At 39.1% G+C, this 17,839-nt stretch overlaps 1 protein-coding gene across 4 annotated transcripts in view; it reads right to left on the reverse strand.

Annotated features, from left to right (window-relative positions):
* Positions 1-17,839, reverse strand: part of rtkna (rhotekin a) — a 40,668-nt gene extending 22,829 nt beyond the window's left edge. The window contains exon 1 of one of the 4 annotated variants that reach the window (XM_033972885.2): positions 17,499-17,839. In XM_033972885.2, the coding sequence (XP_033828776.1) occupies positions 17,499-17,609 (111 nt within the window). In that variant the 5' untranslated portion in view covers positions 17,610-17,839. Of the gene's footprint in view, positions 1-2,268; positions 2,852-17,498 lie in introns of those variants that run through there. The other 3 variants (XM_033972886.2, XM_055224480.1, XM_033972888.2) reach the window with 3 other exon arrangements.

Consider the following 17,839-nt stretch of genomic DNA (forward strand, 5'->3'; position numbering starts at 1 on the left):
CGACCACTGGGATTATCAGGTGCAGCAGTGGCAAGACACAACACCCACCTAGTATGAATCAGATGTGACTTTAAGTATCTGGAAATGCACATTATTATTATCATCTACCTAAATACCTAAATACCTAAATAGCATATATGTCTTCTTTAAATAATACACTTTTTCTTATTTGCCAGTGTTTACATGTTTCTTATTACCTCCTGTTGGCTAAACAAATCAATGCTGCCACAACCAATATCTTTGATGTAAAATGTAAATCTTATATATCTTATATAACGGACATATTAACCATTAACCACTAAATGAATGTGCTATGAAGTAAAGCTGTATGAGTTCTTGCCTGTGAACTTTTCAGTCCTGCAGTGTTGAGAATGTGCCCAACCATCCCAGGCATGGCCCTGGCTAAGTTTAGGGCCTGGGAGCGTGTGAGAGGTCACAGTGTCCAGGGGATCTCCACCTGACCCCCTGATCAGAGCTTGTCAGGCTTACCGGCCTTGACGCTACTACATTTGGGGAGAAGAAATCACAATATGAATAAAAATAGCTCTCCATGGTTCTAGTGCAAAACACCAGATTTATAATGTAATGTTGATCATTTAAATGAGGGGGTGGGGTGTGATATAGGGACATCTCAGTGCAGTTCACTGTGTTAAACTAGAAAAAGGTTCAATCTGACTAAGAAAGGTGAACCTAAACAGAGAATACACTGTAATGAGTGATGTCCAATATTTGATTTGATAATGTTGGCCAGAGTGTATTTATGACTTTTATCCAAATGTTCATAAAGGGACAGGGGGATCAAAGGGACATAAAATAAGACTATGCCCTACACAAGAGCCATGGGACAGGAATTAACTTTAGTTGTGCAACAGGAAATGCTATGTTTATGAGTGGTAGTGGGTTCAGTGACATCACTTAGTCTTTCCCGGTGGGAAATGACCATCACCCACGACTACTTCCTGTTTCCCTTCTCTCATGTGTACTTAGTGGGTCCCACATTTCACACTGACCATGCTAAATTAGTTCATAGAAGACAGAAGTGCTGTGGTGTGAAGAATGTAGTCACTCCCCGTAATAACCAACCTGTTAAAACCCGAACAGCACAAATGTTACTTCCTACTGAGACTGGTGAAAATACAATGCCTGCTCTCTCACTCCTCCTGACACAGCATTATACTCGCCTAAGGAATGTGCACCCAACATGCATGAGTCCAATTTTATCATCAGTGTTACTAAATAATAACAAAATGTATTGGGGGAGTGTGTCTGGCTGGGAGGGGCCAACAAACAGATGTGCAGCAATGAGAAACAGACAAAAGGAGTTCACCAGACAGTAGGTTTATGAAAGAAGCCCCAAGCAAAGAGCATTTTTCATAGAGACTTGGAATTACTGTTACAGCACAGTGGGCCGAATACTCAGAGACATACAAAGAATCCCTGTTAAACCCACCCAGGCAGAGAGGACTGCAGATGAGGGAGGGAATACCATCCAAGACTGTTTACCAGAGAAATACTCATGAAATTGAAGACAAGCACATCTCCCCATGGGTCTCACATATTTAGGCACAGCAAGGCCAATCCTCACCTCTGAACTTTCTTTTAAGGAATGATCTTTTCCCACAAGACATCTCATCTTGTTGTTGCCTATGCTTACTGGGGATATTGAATTATAGAGCTAAAAGTAGAAGTGAGATCAACCAGGACAATCAGATTCACAAAGATGTTATCTGTGCACATTCCAAAATAACTCAATTTTCAGACAAGGCATCAACTCTCCTTCAAAGTGGTGAAAGCTAGAAAACACATTAACTCAATCGGTCATTGTCAACTCGTGATACGACTAGTGAGAGTGCAGCCTATGCCAAAAAGCCCTAAACAGCATTCAAATTACTTTCATATAGCTGTAGAAGTCAGCAGAACTGCTGCCAGACACAAAAGTTGCCAACAACAGTGCATTAATAAAGTCAAAATATAAACCTGGAACAGCTGTATGAGTTAAGTGACTGTGTCACTTTCAGAAGACATAAGACACAAACAGACTCCCACAGGGACACATGAGGTCATCTGTGCAGCTGTGGAGTGTGTGTGAAACCTGGTCTCAGTGGAACATACAAACTGACAGCAGACATGGATGAGATATCTGAACCCACAACCAGCTTTCTCTATTCAAAATCAGGACTTGAGATGAATAATGAATCCACCATCTAATCTCACCACTTGACTAGAATAGAGACATGAGATCTCATGTTAATGTCACAGTGAGTTTACCTGTAAACTTAGTGCAATCTGACGTATGTACATCATGTTCAGGTCTTCCAGTATCCAAAGTTTTTCCTCCATGTCTACAAATTTATCCATGGGCACCATTTGGCAAAGAAAGTCTCTCTTATTCACTTCTTAAACCTTTGACAGTTGTTGTAAACTAACCCACAGACGCTCTACATACTGAGAGCGTTAAAGCGCGCGCTCCTGTTGTGTAAAGTCAGAAATGGTCTCCAAAAGTTTCAAGTTGAATGACCAAAGCTGAGACACGAGGAGTGGATGACAGCATCGGGTCCTCACTGCTATGCACAAAACAAAACTCCTTTACGCGCCGTGTTCGTCCTCTGCGGAGTGACTAATAACTTGTTCTCCAACTTCTTGTGCGTTATTTTTCTGCGCTGAAACACCCACAGCCAAATCCCGGAGGCAGCTGCAAAATTTGACTCATTTAAAAACACACTTGTGCCCTTTGTTTCGCCGTGTCCAGACCGTGAATGCCGCCTGTACTGTGTATGACAAGAGACCCCACCACAAAAGGGCATCGCCTCTGCGGGTGTGAGCGGCTGAGCTCGACACAAGAAGTCCACTGTGCGCTCCCCCGGCGCTCCGCTGCGCACCACGGAGGGAGTTAACCCCTGCGCAGCGCACTTCTGGATATGATAATGAAGTATATAAAAAGAAGAAACTACTGTACACAGAGCGGTGAGATTACAGCTGTCCCACGCCCCTTTGGATAAATAAACAACAAATGCCGCGCAGCCACACGACCATAGCGCCATGAGGGGCTTTGTTCTTTCTTCATAAACGTCTCCATTGACTCCGTTATAGCCACATCAAGCCACCAAGAAAAGATAAGGGTGAATGTAAACGACCAAAAAAAGTTGTAAAGTGTTGAGATTAAATGCTAATTTTATGTGCGTAATTATGTCTGGTGGGTTTTTAATCTAAGCAATGACAAAAATAGACAAGCTCTTTATAACCTAAGATGGCTATAGGTCTAAAGAGATAAGAAAGGTTCAGTGGATTGTCTAGAAAATAGTTAATCGGATTCTCAATTGAATAAAATGTGCATCAATGTCAGTAGATAATTGCAGCACAATCTATAGCCAACACCTTAAAAACTGAAGGTAGTGTGTTTTATTTTCACTTTTGGACATTTGGCCCCCAACACACCCACACTTTCATGGACATATAACACTCCAGTTTTAACAACAAGCACTACAAAGCAACACAAGTAGGGCCCATGGTGCTACTAAAGACACAAAGAAAAGTCCTGCCTTTCAGAAGTTAAAAAAGGCTCATCTCAAATACAAAAATGTTATGTTTTTGGTTTTAAAAAAGAAAAGCAGTAGGCCACACAGAACAGCATGAACAGCCCAAACAACACTGGACTTAACACATACAATCATACAATCTGTTTCTTCTTTTATGTGAAATATTTTCCAGGAAGCAGACAACAAATGCCCTAATGCACCACAACAACATTCACGTCTTCACTGTCACCTGATCCATTTATGTATAGCCTTAATAATGTCATGGAAGATTTGGCGCCTCAAAGCTGTACACAGAAAAGAAGATCATAGATAAATCTCCCACCAATAAGATGCCGGCAGATGACACCTTATGACAAAAGCTGACAACCCGAGCAAAACAGAGTGAAAAAATAGCTATTACCTGAATGACAGGGCAGTGAGGCAGGAGGCAGCACCAACATAATTCACAGTCTCCCCTTGGATGCACAGAGGACAAGGACATGTCAGGTATGCAGAAATTATAGATAATCAAAAAGGGCCCTGCAGGCTTGGGATTTTCCTGTGTTACATGGTAATTACCCATTGATGAACCGGGGGATTAGCAGCGAAACACTTTGTAAAGAAAGAGGATATACTAACGGGATATAAGTAAAGGGTATGAACTGTCTTGCTCTTATTATGTCTTTTGTCCTCCAGGGTTTCCAGGGCCCATCATGTACATAATGGTGCATGCATTCAGCTCCAACCCCACATGAAGGGTTATTCAACACAATTTCAATTATATCACAATTCATGCAGAGAGTATGTTTCTATGTGTCATTTAGGAGGCAATTTAAGTCATCTACCTATCGCTCACTCGGAGCACGAAGGAAACTGACCAAGAGGAAGAGTGGGCGGGGAAAAGTGTTTGAGCATAAAGCTGCAATGTACAGAGAAGCACTGAATCACAATATTAGATGATATGAACAAAAAGTAGGTAGTCATGGTCACAGGATGAGGTCACAATTAGATTTTTTTTTTTTTTTAATTGTCATACTGTCTGGGCCCACCAACAAAGAAGGAAGGAACAGAGGCCCTTCCTTTTTTATGCCTGGTTAGTATGAATAAAACGTACATGTAATTTAATGACAAATCACTACAAATGTTTCCTCTTGTGCTCTGCATACAATGGCTAGTGTATTTCGGGTTCCTGTTCGGATGTGTGGAATATGCAACTTCCTGCTTATATGCTCATATCAGCAGTAGGAAAGAGAGCGGAGTCAGAGCTGATCCAACAGTTCTGTGCAGTTTGTGTTTTTGTTTTGTTTTTTGGTAAATAATCTCATTCATGTTATATTTGGCACCAATAACAAGAGATACCATTTTGTTGACAGCTATACAATCATGTGAACAAGGGAGGGATACGATAATTTAGAGAATGTGTGTCTCTGGAAAATCCAGAATCATACGTCTCTGTATTTTTTTATACAGGCTGATTTCAGTCTGGCCTCCGCGTCTCAAGCCCGGTCAAATGTGATCGTGCAATCAGATTTTTTTTTTTCAAATTTATCTCACCTCAGATTAACAGAGTTTAGTGCTTCGCTCATTGATTCTACAGAAATCAGTGATTTTTTTTCCCCAATCCACCTGTCAATCACCCCCATTTGAAAACGGAAAGATTCACCAGTGACCAGACTCACATCTTTGTAAAGTATTGAGTAAGTTAAACCAAGAATAATGTTTATAAACTAAACCCCGTTTTTACGTCAATCACATGCTGACCTTTACATCCAGTGTAAGGCAAGCTTTTGTTGACATTTGCAGAGTATTATCATAAAAAACATTCATTCTATCACGTAGTCCCGATTTGCCCCAACCGAGAGCACCAACGGCCGTTTATCTCATCTTCAATGGGAGCTAAATGTGAGTCTGTAATCGAAGCGTGGCAACAGCTCTGGGCTCAGAGATGCAGGAGCCCAACCACAACAAAGAATGTCAGACTTTGCGATGTGAACTCCACCCGCAGGGACGCTTTGGGAAAAAAAAAGAAAAGAAATATCACTTAAATACACAAACACTTACATAACCAAGAATAAACACACATTCTATTTGAGCGTGCCGTTGCTCATTGATGTAGACAAGCTTCAGCTGAAAAGGAGGATCTCAAAGAGTGAGTTAAATGCATTTGATAAAGATCTTTGTAGATTTGAGCAAAGGAAATTCCCCTCATTAATGTAAATAGCAGCCTTACTGTTTTCAGTTCTAAATAAAGCATAATAGAAAAATACAAACATAAGTTTGATGTACTTTAGAAGGGAAAAACAAGTAGAATTCACCCATCTCACCAGAGTATCAGTTCCATGCCTGAGTGCAGAAATGTTCTAATGTATGGTTAAACATCTGTGCCAAATAGGTAGCTATGACAAGGGTTGATGACCTTGCTGACAATAAGTCATAAGGCAATAATAAGAAACAATATGTCAACTTAACAGAGTCCTACACTGGCAATGAGTCAGCCTTTATTACACAAGCTCTGACACAGGGTCACATCTGTTGGGTGGGATGGCGCTGCATGACTCTGAAGTCAGACATAGTCTCAGAGAGAACTGCCCCTGGGATATTCAGCTTGTATTACACAGCAGCATGTGCTGGTAGACACCCAGAGGGCCATCACGCAGAATCATGACTATATGTCCTGTTTTTAGCTGGATCAGTTTCTACTTCATCCAAAGCAGTCATGTCCCAATTCTAAAATTTTAAGTTTTTATACCAAAGAAAGGCACAATACTCCAAATTTCAATAGGACAAAAAAAGCTGATACAAAATGATAGTAGTTATTCATTAATATTACAGTGTGGTCTTATACTACTTATGGCCATCCTAAAACTATTTAAGATTTCTTTCTGTGTTGACATTTGATCAAATGAGTATCTAAAGCTGATACTAGTATAATTTTCCAATACTTTTGAAAACCTTACCCAGCAGATCATGAGATTTAGCTGTAAGAACTGCTACAGCCATTATCACCCAAATCAAACACATAATACAAAAGAAATGATGATAAACAGCATAAAGCTGCACTATGGTAAACACAAGGTCGTAATAACAAGAATTCATATTACTGTCTTCATAACACCAGACGTGGGTCCACAGGAATCGACACAGACAATCAGAGCCTCCATTGACTCTTACTAACACATTGTGCTTCATCTTTACATCTGTGAAATTAAAAGAAAATATCTGGATAATAAATGTGATGCATAACCCATATACTTTACTTGCTGCAATTGTTGCTAACAAGGTGAACACCAGTGATCAGCAGGACTGGTAAAAGTGTGTCATTGCAGAGAGTTGCAGAATATGAAGTGGAACAATGACTCCCTCTGCAGGAGAAAACGTGTACTACAAAATGATGTGCATCCACAATCCAATTAACAAAATAAAAAAGATGGTGGTGTGCGTTCACATTTAATTAAATTTAAAATGCATGAGGAGGAGATTTCGTCCTCTGTTCTTGGTATAAGCCTATTAAATGTATAAACCCAAAACAAGACATTTGTTCCATTTAACAGTACGACATTCTTTTATGTCTTATAACACTGAGACCAATAAATGTTGTCTGTGGCTGTTGATGTCTGGTTTAGTCTGTCTCTGTAAAAGGAATTTCTACACATCTCAAACTAAACATCTGGTGAAGCTGTACATGCTGTCAGTGTAGAGAAGCACAGCAGGCACATAGCTCAAAATGACAAGCAGAACAGTTCTAACAGGTAGTCCAAATGCAGCACTGTACATGGGCATCCATTTTGATAATTGAAAATAGACTGTACACAGAACTAGTAATACTGTAATACAACACTAATAAAGAACTGTGCAGGATAACAATTAAATCATTTGAAAGTACAGCTAATCATCAAGCCCAAAATGGATACTGAGCTAGGCCTGTCACTAAAATTACTATATCGTTTAATGTATGAAAGCTGGAATAATATATTTTGGGGCTTAATATTTGTCGTGTGTACAATTTCTTTGCAAAAGAAGGGGAGATTTTTGTTATTTATATGTAAGAAAATAAGACTTGAGCTGTAGAGGGTAAAATAAGTGAGTTTTAAGGCAAATTATTAGTTGATCCTGCTATTTATTTGTTGCAGCTCAGGCCTTTTAATGATATAGTATATTTAAAAATCTGTTTATGTATCAGTGGCATAAAGGAGTTTCAATATTATCGTTTATCACAATATTTCTCTGCAGCGACATAATTCCAAGATGGCGCCACGTACGGTCGCCCTGGTGATTTGGTTTCTTTTATATCTTTTTTAACTTTGTGCATGATGTTATTTGTATTTATTCAGTGTGTTTTTATGTTGCACTTTATCACCTCAGTAAGTTCCTAGTTTGTGAGCTGTGTTCACTGATGATGGCAATAAAAGTCTTCTGATTCTGATATCGTGCTTCAAAATGTGTTATTGTGGCTTATACTGAACTTATTTAGAAAAGCATCCAGACCAAAATTAAGTCAGTGACATATAGAACCCCAAAGCATAATTGCTGAGATGGCACAAATGAGAGCAGTATAACACAATGTGACAATAAGACAATAAGAGCCACAGAGCTGGTTAACAAGCAAATTACACACTGGCAGTGGTGGGGACATAACACCAGATGCACATAATAAAGCCATCTGCACCCATCGTGACTGCACCCATGTTGATGCTCTGACCCAAGTGAGAAACCTGCCTGGCATCGGCAAATACAGGGGTACATCAGGGGTGCACCGGGCAAGGGAAGATTCATTTAATTTCTAGAGATGATGATGACATGATTCCTTGGAGTTATTCAAGCATTACTTCAAACAGTTGACCTCATGAGAGCAGGAGCAGGCATGTATAGCAATCACACCCAGGCATTACAACACATGGGACATTCTTTACCTGCTCATGTCAACACTTCAAGTTCAGGTCAGACAAAAACAGAATTCAACTCAAGTCTAAATGACACAGTTGAATGGAAAAACATGATGCCAAATATTCCCAGTCAAGTCCAGGCCTGTCACAATAATAACTATAATGACTTCATTCAATATGCGTTAGATGGAACAATCATTTTGGGGGGGTCAATATTTATCGTGGGTGTCTTTTCTTTGCACTAATGGGACATTTTTTTTTTTTTTTTTTGTACTATGATGACTTTATCACCAAGAGAAATGGAGCACAAAGAAACGTAATGGTTCCAAACCTTCAGATAATTCAGACATACATACTACAAGTTCACCTTTGTGTTCTAACAGAAGCAAAAGTAATGAACAAATCTGGGCCACAAATATGTTTAGAGTCAGAATAGTAATTTTGGAAATGTGCATGCCTCTGGGGAGCCCACTTGATTCACATGGAGACAAAGTGTATCATGTTTCTCAGACTCTGTGATAAGTGTGGGGCCTGACGAGCGTTATTCACTGTAAAAGACACCACACGCTGGAATGTCTTTGTGTAAGTCAATGTTTAACGTGGCAGCAATCTGGGGTCCTGCTTCTACAGAGGAAACCTGTGGCAAATACAAACTAAAGTGTTAATGATTAGAGTTCAGGTCTTTAGTGTGATGTGATATAAACCGTAATATCAAACAAGAACTTCTTTCAGTGAGTGTTAACCAGTATAGACAAAGGAAGACATTGATAAGATTATCTAGATCGAAAAACTGGGTGAGTACAATGCACAAGGCCAAATATAAAAAAGCTCTAGTTTTTCTAATACCAGGGGAGTTGTTCCTCAAATAAGTTGAGAGTGGCCGACATAGCAGACTCTCTAGAGAAAGGGAAGCACTGTGGCGAGTGCATTAGCATTGAACCCCAGAGAGAATAAAGGCAAACAGAACAAAAATGAGCAAGGATGAAGCAAGACTTTGAAATTTAATGTGCACAGTACACGTGATACAAACACTGCATGTGAAGGGTATGTTCAAGTTTAAGTGTGCAATCCTTCAGTTGTCCAGGTCCATGATCAATAGCCCAAGCTAAAGATTAAAGGTGCACTATGCAACTTTTCAGGGGGCTCCATCTGCCAAATTATACTCAAGTTACACAGACATAAAGATTACTAACCAAGGTAGTAACTAAGCAGTCGGGTCCAATGATACATGGCTGAATGTTCCGATCTGCGACAGTGAGATAGAAACCCATTACACTACTGTCAGCCCCTCCAGCCTCTGCCAAACAAGTCAATAAAATGACACAGCTAGTTTGGGACAACACATGAAGTTTGTCTATTATGAGGCTCAAATAACCAGTTAGTCACTGTCTTAAAAGTGTGTAAAAGAGTGACTAATAATAAATAGCTATTCATTTCAATTCATTTCTATGTGACATAAGTGTCAAAGTGGAAATGTAGACTTGTGTGAACTAGACAGTGACAGCATAGTGACTCACTTCCAGTTTATGTCTTTAGAAAGTCAAATATATGACCGTTTCCATGTCTGTACTTCTTGAATAGTGCCAACGTGTCAGATTGAGTAAATTGCAACATAGAGATGACCTGAGAGTGACACATAGCCCTGTGATCTTTGGCCAAAACAAGTGTATTTAATTTTGGTTTAGATAGGATGTCATAATCACCATTTCACCACTTTTTCTTATTTAAGCTCAAAAAGGAGTGGGAACAAGAAAATGTATTCAGTCCCACCCATATCTTCCATTAGGACATAAATTAAATGCTTTGTTTAAGCTTCCTGTTCAGTTGAAAATAAGACATTCACATGGACTCATTCAATTAATGACAGTAAATGCAGCAAAAGGTCATTGATAATAATTTAGATGTTCAGTTTTACTATAAGTAACATGAGGCATTTCTAAATTGCAACAGAAAGAAAAACATACCAACTATGGTAAGAACAAGATAAGCTTAAAGTAGAACCAACACTGATACCGAGAAAGTGCAGTATGATTCTATATTTACACTGATCTCTCTCTTTATTCAGACCAGACCATGTCTTTATATAAAAACTTTTATTTATGGCATTGCTTTTGTTTTAAATTCAGAGCATTTCACAGTTTCACCCCACATACAGTCACACAAAAACTTTTATGAGTGATTCAAACATGAGGTGGTATAAAATTTCCATAACTTCTCAAATTGTAAGTTCTCTCTTTAAGAGCAAAACACCTTTGCACATTACATGGTAATAACTTATTGAAGGCTTTGAATAGTATAATTAATTACAGTATAATATTTTACAAGGTCGGGAAATTTTTATAATAATAATAATTTGGACTGAATAAAAATATCGTGAGTATGATCTAGAAAACCAACCTTGAGAATGATCCGCACTGCTCGTTTTTGCAATAAGAATAAAGGGTTAGTTGAGCATTAGTAATTGTTTCCCCTTATTTCAACACAATATGTTAAATAAGGGAGAACCAGTGAGCAGTATAATGTACGGAGTGCATCATGATCAAGATATTGTTTTACTTTATTTAGAATTGAGAAACTCTTGGCTATTTTAGTTTTTATATGCCAGATGTGGGCTTTTCATGATAATCTGTTGTCCTTATTTATTCCTCGGAATTTATTCTCAAACACATTTTGAATTTGTACACCCTCAATATATATTTGTAATTCCGTGTTGGTTTTATGGTCACCAAAGGTCTTTACTTTGGTTTTATTTAGATTTAATGTTTATGTTTTAATGTTTATGTTTATGTTGTTTAATGTTTATTGTTTATTTAATGTTTATTTGTATCCATCCAATGTTTTATTTTATTTAATTCCATATTCACAGAGTCTACAAGCTCATTATAATCTAAACTACTACAAAAAAAAATGTTAGTGTCATCAGCAAAAATAATTGGTTTTAATAAATGTTTGAAAAGCATGAGCCCCAACACTGACCCCTGGGGATCACCACAAGCAATGCCAAAGTATTCAGATGAATATTCCCTCATTTTAACATACTGGATTTGCCCTTTTAAGTAATCTCTTAGCCAGTCACCAACTACACCTCTGATACCATATCTTTCAAGTTTATTTAGCAGGATTGAATGATTAACTGTGTTGAATGCTTTTTTTTCAGATCAATAAAGATATTTTCATCTTATCATTATGAATCTCTATAGTTAAACATTCCATTGTTTATCTATTGAAAGTGACGGATGGGTTAACAAGGCAATCCCACCTTCCATTTTACTTTCTCTGCTCATATATCTTAGTTCATAACCATCTAGACAAAATTGTATATCTCTGACTTGGTTAAACCAGGTTTCCGTAACAGCGATGATACTGAAAGGGAGAATGAATTGAATTATACATGCTCCTGCTATTAAAATGTATTATTTACAGTTTAGCCTCAAAGTTTATGTTATTGTTATATTGTTCTTGAGTAAGATCATTTAAATTTGTATCAAAAATAGAGAGAAAATTGTTATCTGAGTCAATCTCAGATATATTGAATGTGTTGGACTCCATGTACTTAAAAGTTTCCAGTTCCATTTGCTTGTAATGGAGGATTCTCTGTAGTGTGTCCAGTTCACTGCTGTTTGATGGCGTAGATGTATTTGATGTAGGCCTATTGTTCATATTGTTCATAAGGGAAGTATAGACTCATTTGGTATCTTATTTTGTCCATTGATGTCAGTTGTATTTGTCCAGTTCTTCTTTCTTTCTCACCACCAACACTTGGGCTTCCTCTGAGGTCTCGTTTAGTTTAATAAAAATCTTACAATTTGTTACCCAGGTGTGTTGGATCTTTTGCAGCTTTTTGAGTTATCTGGCCTTTTTTGCTATATCAGCATTTCCTTTTGTTGAGTGTTCATTTATGAAAACGTTTCAGGTTACATCCTTGTTTTAGCAAAGACGTTTTGTTTTTCTGAACACGCCTCATTATGACGGCAGGTCTTTCGTTGTTCTTTGAGGGCAGCGGGTGACAGGCCTCGATGTGCTCCAGGTTCAACTCTATCCCCTGCTTTGGAGGTAGGAAGACACCTGTTGCTCCACTGAGCGCTTTGATTTTAATCCGGGTGATAACTTAACTCAATTGATTCAGATATAATATTCTTTAGAAGCGCGCCCCAAACAAGAGTGAATGAACTGCTCGACAGGAACAGCGGGACAGGAACAGGAAGTGAGATGTGCTAGATAGTTGCTAGCATTATTATACTGCTACATCATACAAGTAGAATTTACTTCAGTTGAATATAACAAAGGCTATTTATGTACTCAAAAATATCAAGCATTTATTTATTTGTGATGATTAATTCTAAAAATAGCATTAAAATGTATTGTACAAATTCATTAGTATTTAAATAGCATTTTTAACAATGGGTGTGCTGAATGTGTTTTAGCTTGGAAACAATAGTAATATATTCCACTGGCTGTGAAATATTTAAACAGTTTTGACTTTCTCTAAGACTGAGCTACAACAGCGCTCCACAGTGATGTATACACAGACTTCAGTAATAAAAAAGTTAAACATTAGTGGGTCAAAATATTTCTGGTCATACCAGGAGAGCCTTCAAGCATAAAGCTGCAGTGGTCCAGCTTTGTTTGAGAGAAAGCTAGTAAGATAAACACCCTGGGATAGACTGTATTTCAGCTGTGCCCCCTGTGAAGTGCAACATGCCAGAAAGCCCTAAAGCCTCCACCATCACGCAATCCACAAAGCCAGTTCTTAAAGAAGACATTGTGCTTGTGTCTGGTATATGGTTATAATCTGTGAATTTTATGAGGCAATATTAACCTAAAATGGCATATAAATGAAACATGTCCTCTGACTTCCGCGTTAGAAAACTGCAGAGCCCAATGTGAGCTGTAAACGTCATCACAACAAAATATGAATTTGTCAGTTTCTCCTATAGAGAGCTATGGCGTTAATTTTTTATTTTTTTTTAAATCGGGCACGTGTGTGTGTATATAAACACATAATTTGTAAGGGAACACAATATTTTTGTGAGGCAAATATAAATGCAATGTGTCCAAATGTCAACACTATTCCCTACTTAGGGCACTAGCCTATTTATCTATTTTACGAGATAATATAACTTTATCAATCAGGTAGCTTGCTGCATAAACATATAGCTCTGTTTGTAGCGAGCTTCTTTGCCTGGACACTCTGATCTCACCAAGATGTGCTGCCACTGATTCAGTCTGAGCTCTCTCCTGTTTTCTAAGAAGACACATGCCCTTCATCTTCACCTTTTATTTTCCAACATGAAACAATCCGTGAAGAGCTGTGCCTATATAATTTGGTGTTGATGGAGAGGGGAAATGACTAACTGAACAAGCTCTAGAGTCTGAGCAAAGCAGGTCCTTTTCGGTGTGATGGCCTCTTATGTCCGTAGTCTATCCGACACATGCCTATGCCTGAACAAACATCTCCAAGCAGGTGAAGTTGAGAGGGAATCAGCAGTACATCTTGGTGAGATCGGAGTGACAAGAAGCCCGCTCCAAACAGAGGAAATGTGGCTGGTTACTGTGCCAACACCCAGACGCCATATGTTTAAGCAGCAAGCTTCCTCGCAAACATTTTGCATTCCCTCACAAATAAAAATATTTAAAATATTCTCACTATGTCCTCTAGAGGACCCTGCAATTGTTGCACATCATGCTAGCGAGTAGTGGATTTTTTGGTCATTTGTAACAAATGAATCCTATCACCAAATAAGAAAATAAAATTGGAGAATTAAGTAAATACAGAGCAATAGTAGTGGTGGTGAATATTGATCGCCAATATGGCGTCTTGAAAGTAGGTGATTACACACTTGCTCAAACACACACGAATCATTCCAAATACAACATCAAGTGGGTAAATGAGAAGGGGAAAGAACTATAACATGGTTAAAAGCTCGAAAGTCGATTTTGCAGAATAAGTCTGCTTTAACTATAGCCAAATCCCTTAACAGAGGAATACTGCAGCTCGATTTCCCAACTAGAGCAAGTCTTAGAAACATTTGGCAATTGTGTTTAGGAAATCTGGTGGTTTGTGTATCAATTCAGTCTGGGCCCTAGAGCTGCTGCATTTGTACACAGCCTTGGTTTGGGGCTATACTGAGAAGTGATGGCTTATTGTTCTATGTGTACAGTGCTGCCTCAGAGGGGAACATTTGGCATTGCTCTAAAACATGTCTTTCTAAAGTGGGTTTATGGTCCTGAGGTGCTTCCTTTTGGCAGAAGCAGAAGTTGTCCTGGAAACATCCAAATGACCTCTGTTCTTTTGAGAATGTGGGAAGTAAACGTTTGCTTATACAAATGGGGTTAGATCATCAGAGAGTCATGCCAGTCCACTTTAAACTGTGGCACAGACGGGCTGCTGCTACCAAGAGGCCTCTTCAGGAGCAGGGACATCTTTTGGCCATAAATCACACAAATGAGCAGATGGTCAAAACACTCACACTTAGCTCACATGGGCAGTACATCAAAAGACATTCCAATAGTATGAATAAACAGGTGAAACCAGGTCTAAAAGGACACGATTTGCTTAACTCTCTGGGAATCCATACCCCTAAGGCTGGTGTCCTTGTGCTTGGTTGGAAAGACCCTGACAAATTTGCTGACATGACTGGAATTGATGTTGCCATTTATGTATTAGGAAAATAAACTACTGGCTCTTTGGTGTGAACCATGGCTCTCAGTGTGTGTTTGGGGCTTTAGTGGTCGGACTGGGGATCCACGGGGTGGAGAAGGGCAGTGCCACTAAAAGCTGCTCAGGCTTTCACTAATGTCAGACTGTGCTGCTGCCTTTCACAGACTAAAGGGGGGAGAGTGGGTGTATGGGTGTGCCCTCACACTCTTACCACTTCCCTTATGCCGTGCTGCTGCAGAGCCATGGACAGTGGGCTGAGGCTCATCCTCGAGTTAAACAAGAGACACAGATAGAAAAGTGAAGTCAAGGGCATTTCTTTCTTCCTTTTTTAATCATGAACTAGGCCCTCAGTGCATTTCGGGAGGTCTCAGCTGAAACATCACAGGGCCAAAACAAAGCCAATCCACAAAAATTACAACATTTAATAGCTTTGAGTAAAGGCTTAAGTAAAGGTTCAAGATGGCCACTGATATAAAATGATTCCTCTCTTGTCAGCATTTTGAGTGCTACAAGATTCTCACTGATAACAAGATGTCAGTAACAAGTTACTGGAGGGAACCTTCATATTACACATTTAGATAAGACAATTGGGTGATTTGGTCTTTTGGCACAGGTTTAACAGGAGCCTTCACACAGGGAGTGTTCATTGAAATGCAGTGGACTAGTCCCACTGAAGTATAAACGCGGTGCCAACATTAGAACAGAGGAAGGTTCAAGTCTTTCAAAGAGGATCATTAGCATTGACCACAGGCTGAAAACAAAAATAAAGTGTGTGTATGCACCAGAACAACAGATTACACGATGATACCAACTGTATGTATATTAACAACAACAAAACACACTGTGCTTCTTCAGCTTTAAGCAACAGACCCTGATTTAGTGTTTATGGCTTGATAGACTTGAGCATATACTCTCATACTGATAGCTTGAAGAGGTGGGATAGGATTCCCATGTTTAGTAGTTTCTTCCTGTGACATGAATTACAAACAGCTTATAAGGAGACTCGGTGGATGCTCAGGCACGGCAGCAGTACACACGCAGATTCAACAGGAGTAACAGTCTATCCTTCCACCTATAGCACCTATAAACATATCCACAATCCACATCCAATGATTATTCATCCAAGTTTATATCCTCTTTTCAACAATTGTATTAGAATATAGGTGATTATATTAAGTTTGTTTTCAAAGAAGACAAGCATGTGGACAATAACCAATAACACCGTCACACCACTAACAAAACAGATCCACGAATTATGTCCTGAATGAGGTTCTTAATGATTAAATGTAGTCTTCATCTAAAGATACAGTTTCTAATTATAGCACTAAAATGTGGAACAGTAACATGTTTTGGTTTGCCATGAGAAAAAAAAACACACAAATATGTAAAGAGAGTAATCTGCTGAGAGTCAGAAGTTCTGTAAGGATGTCTACTGTTCAGCCAAACGCTGGTGGTTAATGTGAAGCAGATGGTGACATGAGGAGAGCAAAAGATTCAGAAAACATTCAATGTTCATTTCTACTCCAAACAGCAGCACAGATCAGCAAAGGACTGCAGCTTTGACCCGGTTACTTTGATCATTTTCAGAACTCTCCCAACTGCTCCCTGGAGGCTCACTGTCCACAAGTGCACACAGCCCAGTCCAATAAAACAGAGCCAAACTGAGCCATATATCACAAGAAATCAGGAGATGAGAAAAGGGTTAAAATCTCTTAAATCTTCCTATTCAAATCATCTGTATATGAGCTGAAGAGATCCATATCCATTTTGAGCTTAGATGTGAAATAAATTAAACATTAAATATAAAACAATGTCACTGAGTAAGTTGTTTCAAATTATTAGCGCATATTTAAACATTTTGAAGGGTCTTCTACATACTGCATTATTGACAGTAAAATCCTTCAGCTGATGGACGGCTGACTACTACAAAAGTAGATCATGTGAGCAGCATCCACAGTCAGCAGGTACCCTCATGAGAAATGCCCACTCCATAAGACTGTCCCCTGGACTGTTTGTCCCCTGGTGGAAAAGATCCTGAGGAGGACAGAACAGATGACGTGCAAGAAACAAAGCACAAGTGACAAAACCTCATATTTGAACTAATAATAAAGACGCTGCAGGTCTAAATAAAACCGACACATCTCATAGACAATATTATAGCGCAGAGAATTAAAGTTAATATTTGGCCCCGCAGGAAGTATTGGCTGCGAATTAAATTCGAGTTAAAAAGCCTGGTTCGAAAAACTAATCATTATTAGTTTTTAATATAAGAAGGTCTCTTCAGAATATTTAATTAAAGCATCTCTCTAAACAAGCCCCGTGCGCGGAGTTAAAAGCACTTCAGATCAGCACAGAATCTGTCCCCCGTGGACATGTGGACTCACGTGGACTCGTGTGAGGCGATAAGAAGCGGTGGACAATCACACGGGCTCTTCTTACCTGTGATGTGTCCAGGAAAACGCTCTTTCTGAACTTTCCTCGTCGTATCTCCATTTCAAGAGCCGAGCCGCGGGCTACTGTGGCTCTCGCTGTTTGATTTCGGCAAAACATCGCGTTGCCAACTTCGACAGAGTCTTGTTTTGAAGTGGGATCGCTGAATTTCAACAGAAGAAAGCTTTGGGAAAATGAGCCAACCGCTGATCTAAAGTGGTAAAACAAAACGGCAAAAAAGTCAAGGTATGAGAAATCCTGATAGAGTCAGACACTGTCCTCTGATGAGTCCATCTCCTCTCAGCGCACTCACAGCTGACTTTTCACTTTTGGGAACACTGCCCCTTGTG

Source organism: Periophthalmus magnuspinnatus, chromosome 9 (assembly GCF_009829125.3).
Source record: "Periophthalmus magnuspinnatus isolate fPerMag1 chromosome 9, fPerMag1.2.pri, whole genome shotgun sequence".
NCBI classification, from domain to species: domain Eukaryota; kingdom Metazoa; phylum Chordata; class Actinopteri; order Gobiiformes; family Gobiidae; genus Periophthalmus; species Periophthalmus magnuspinnatus.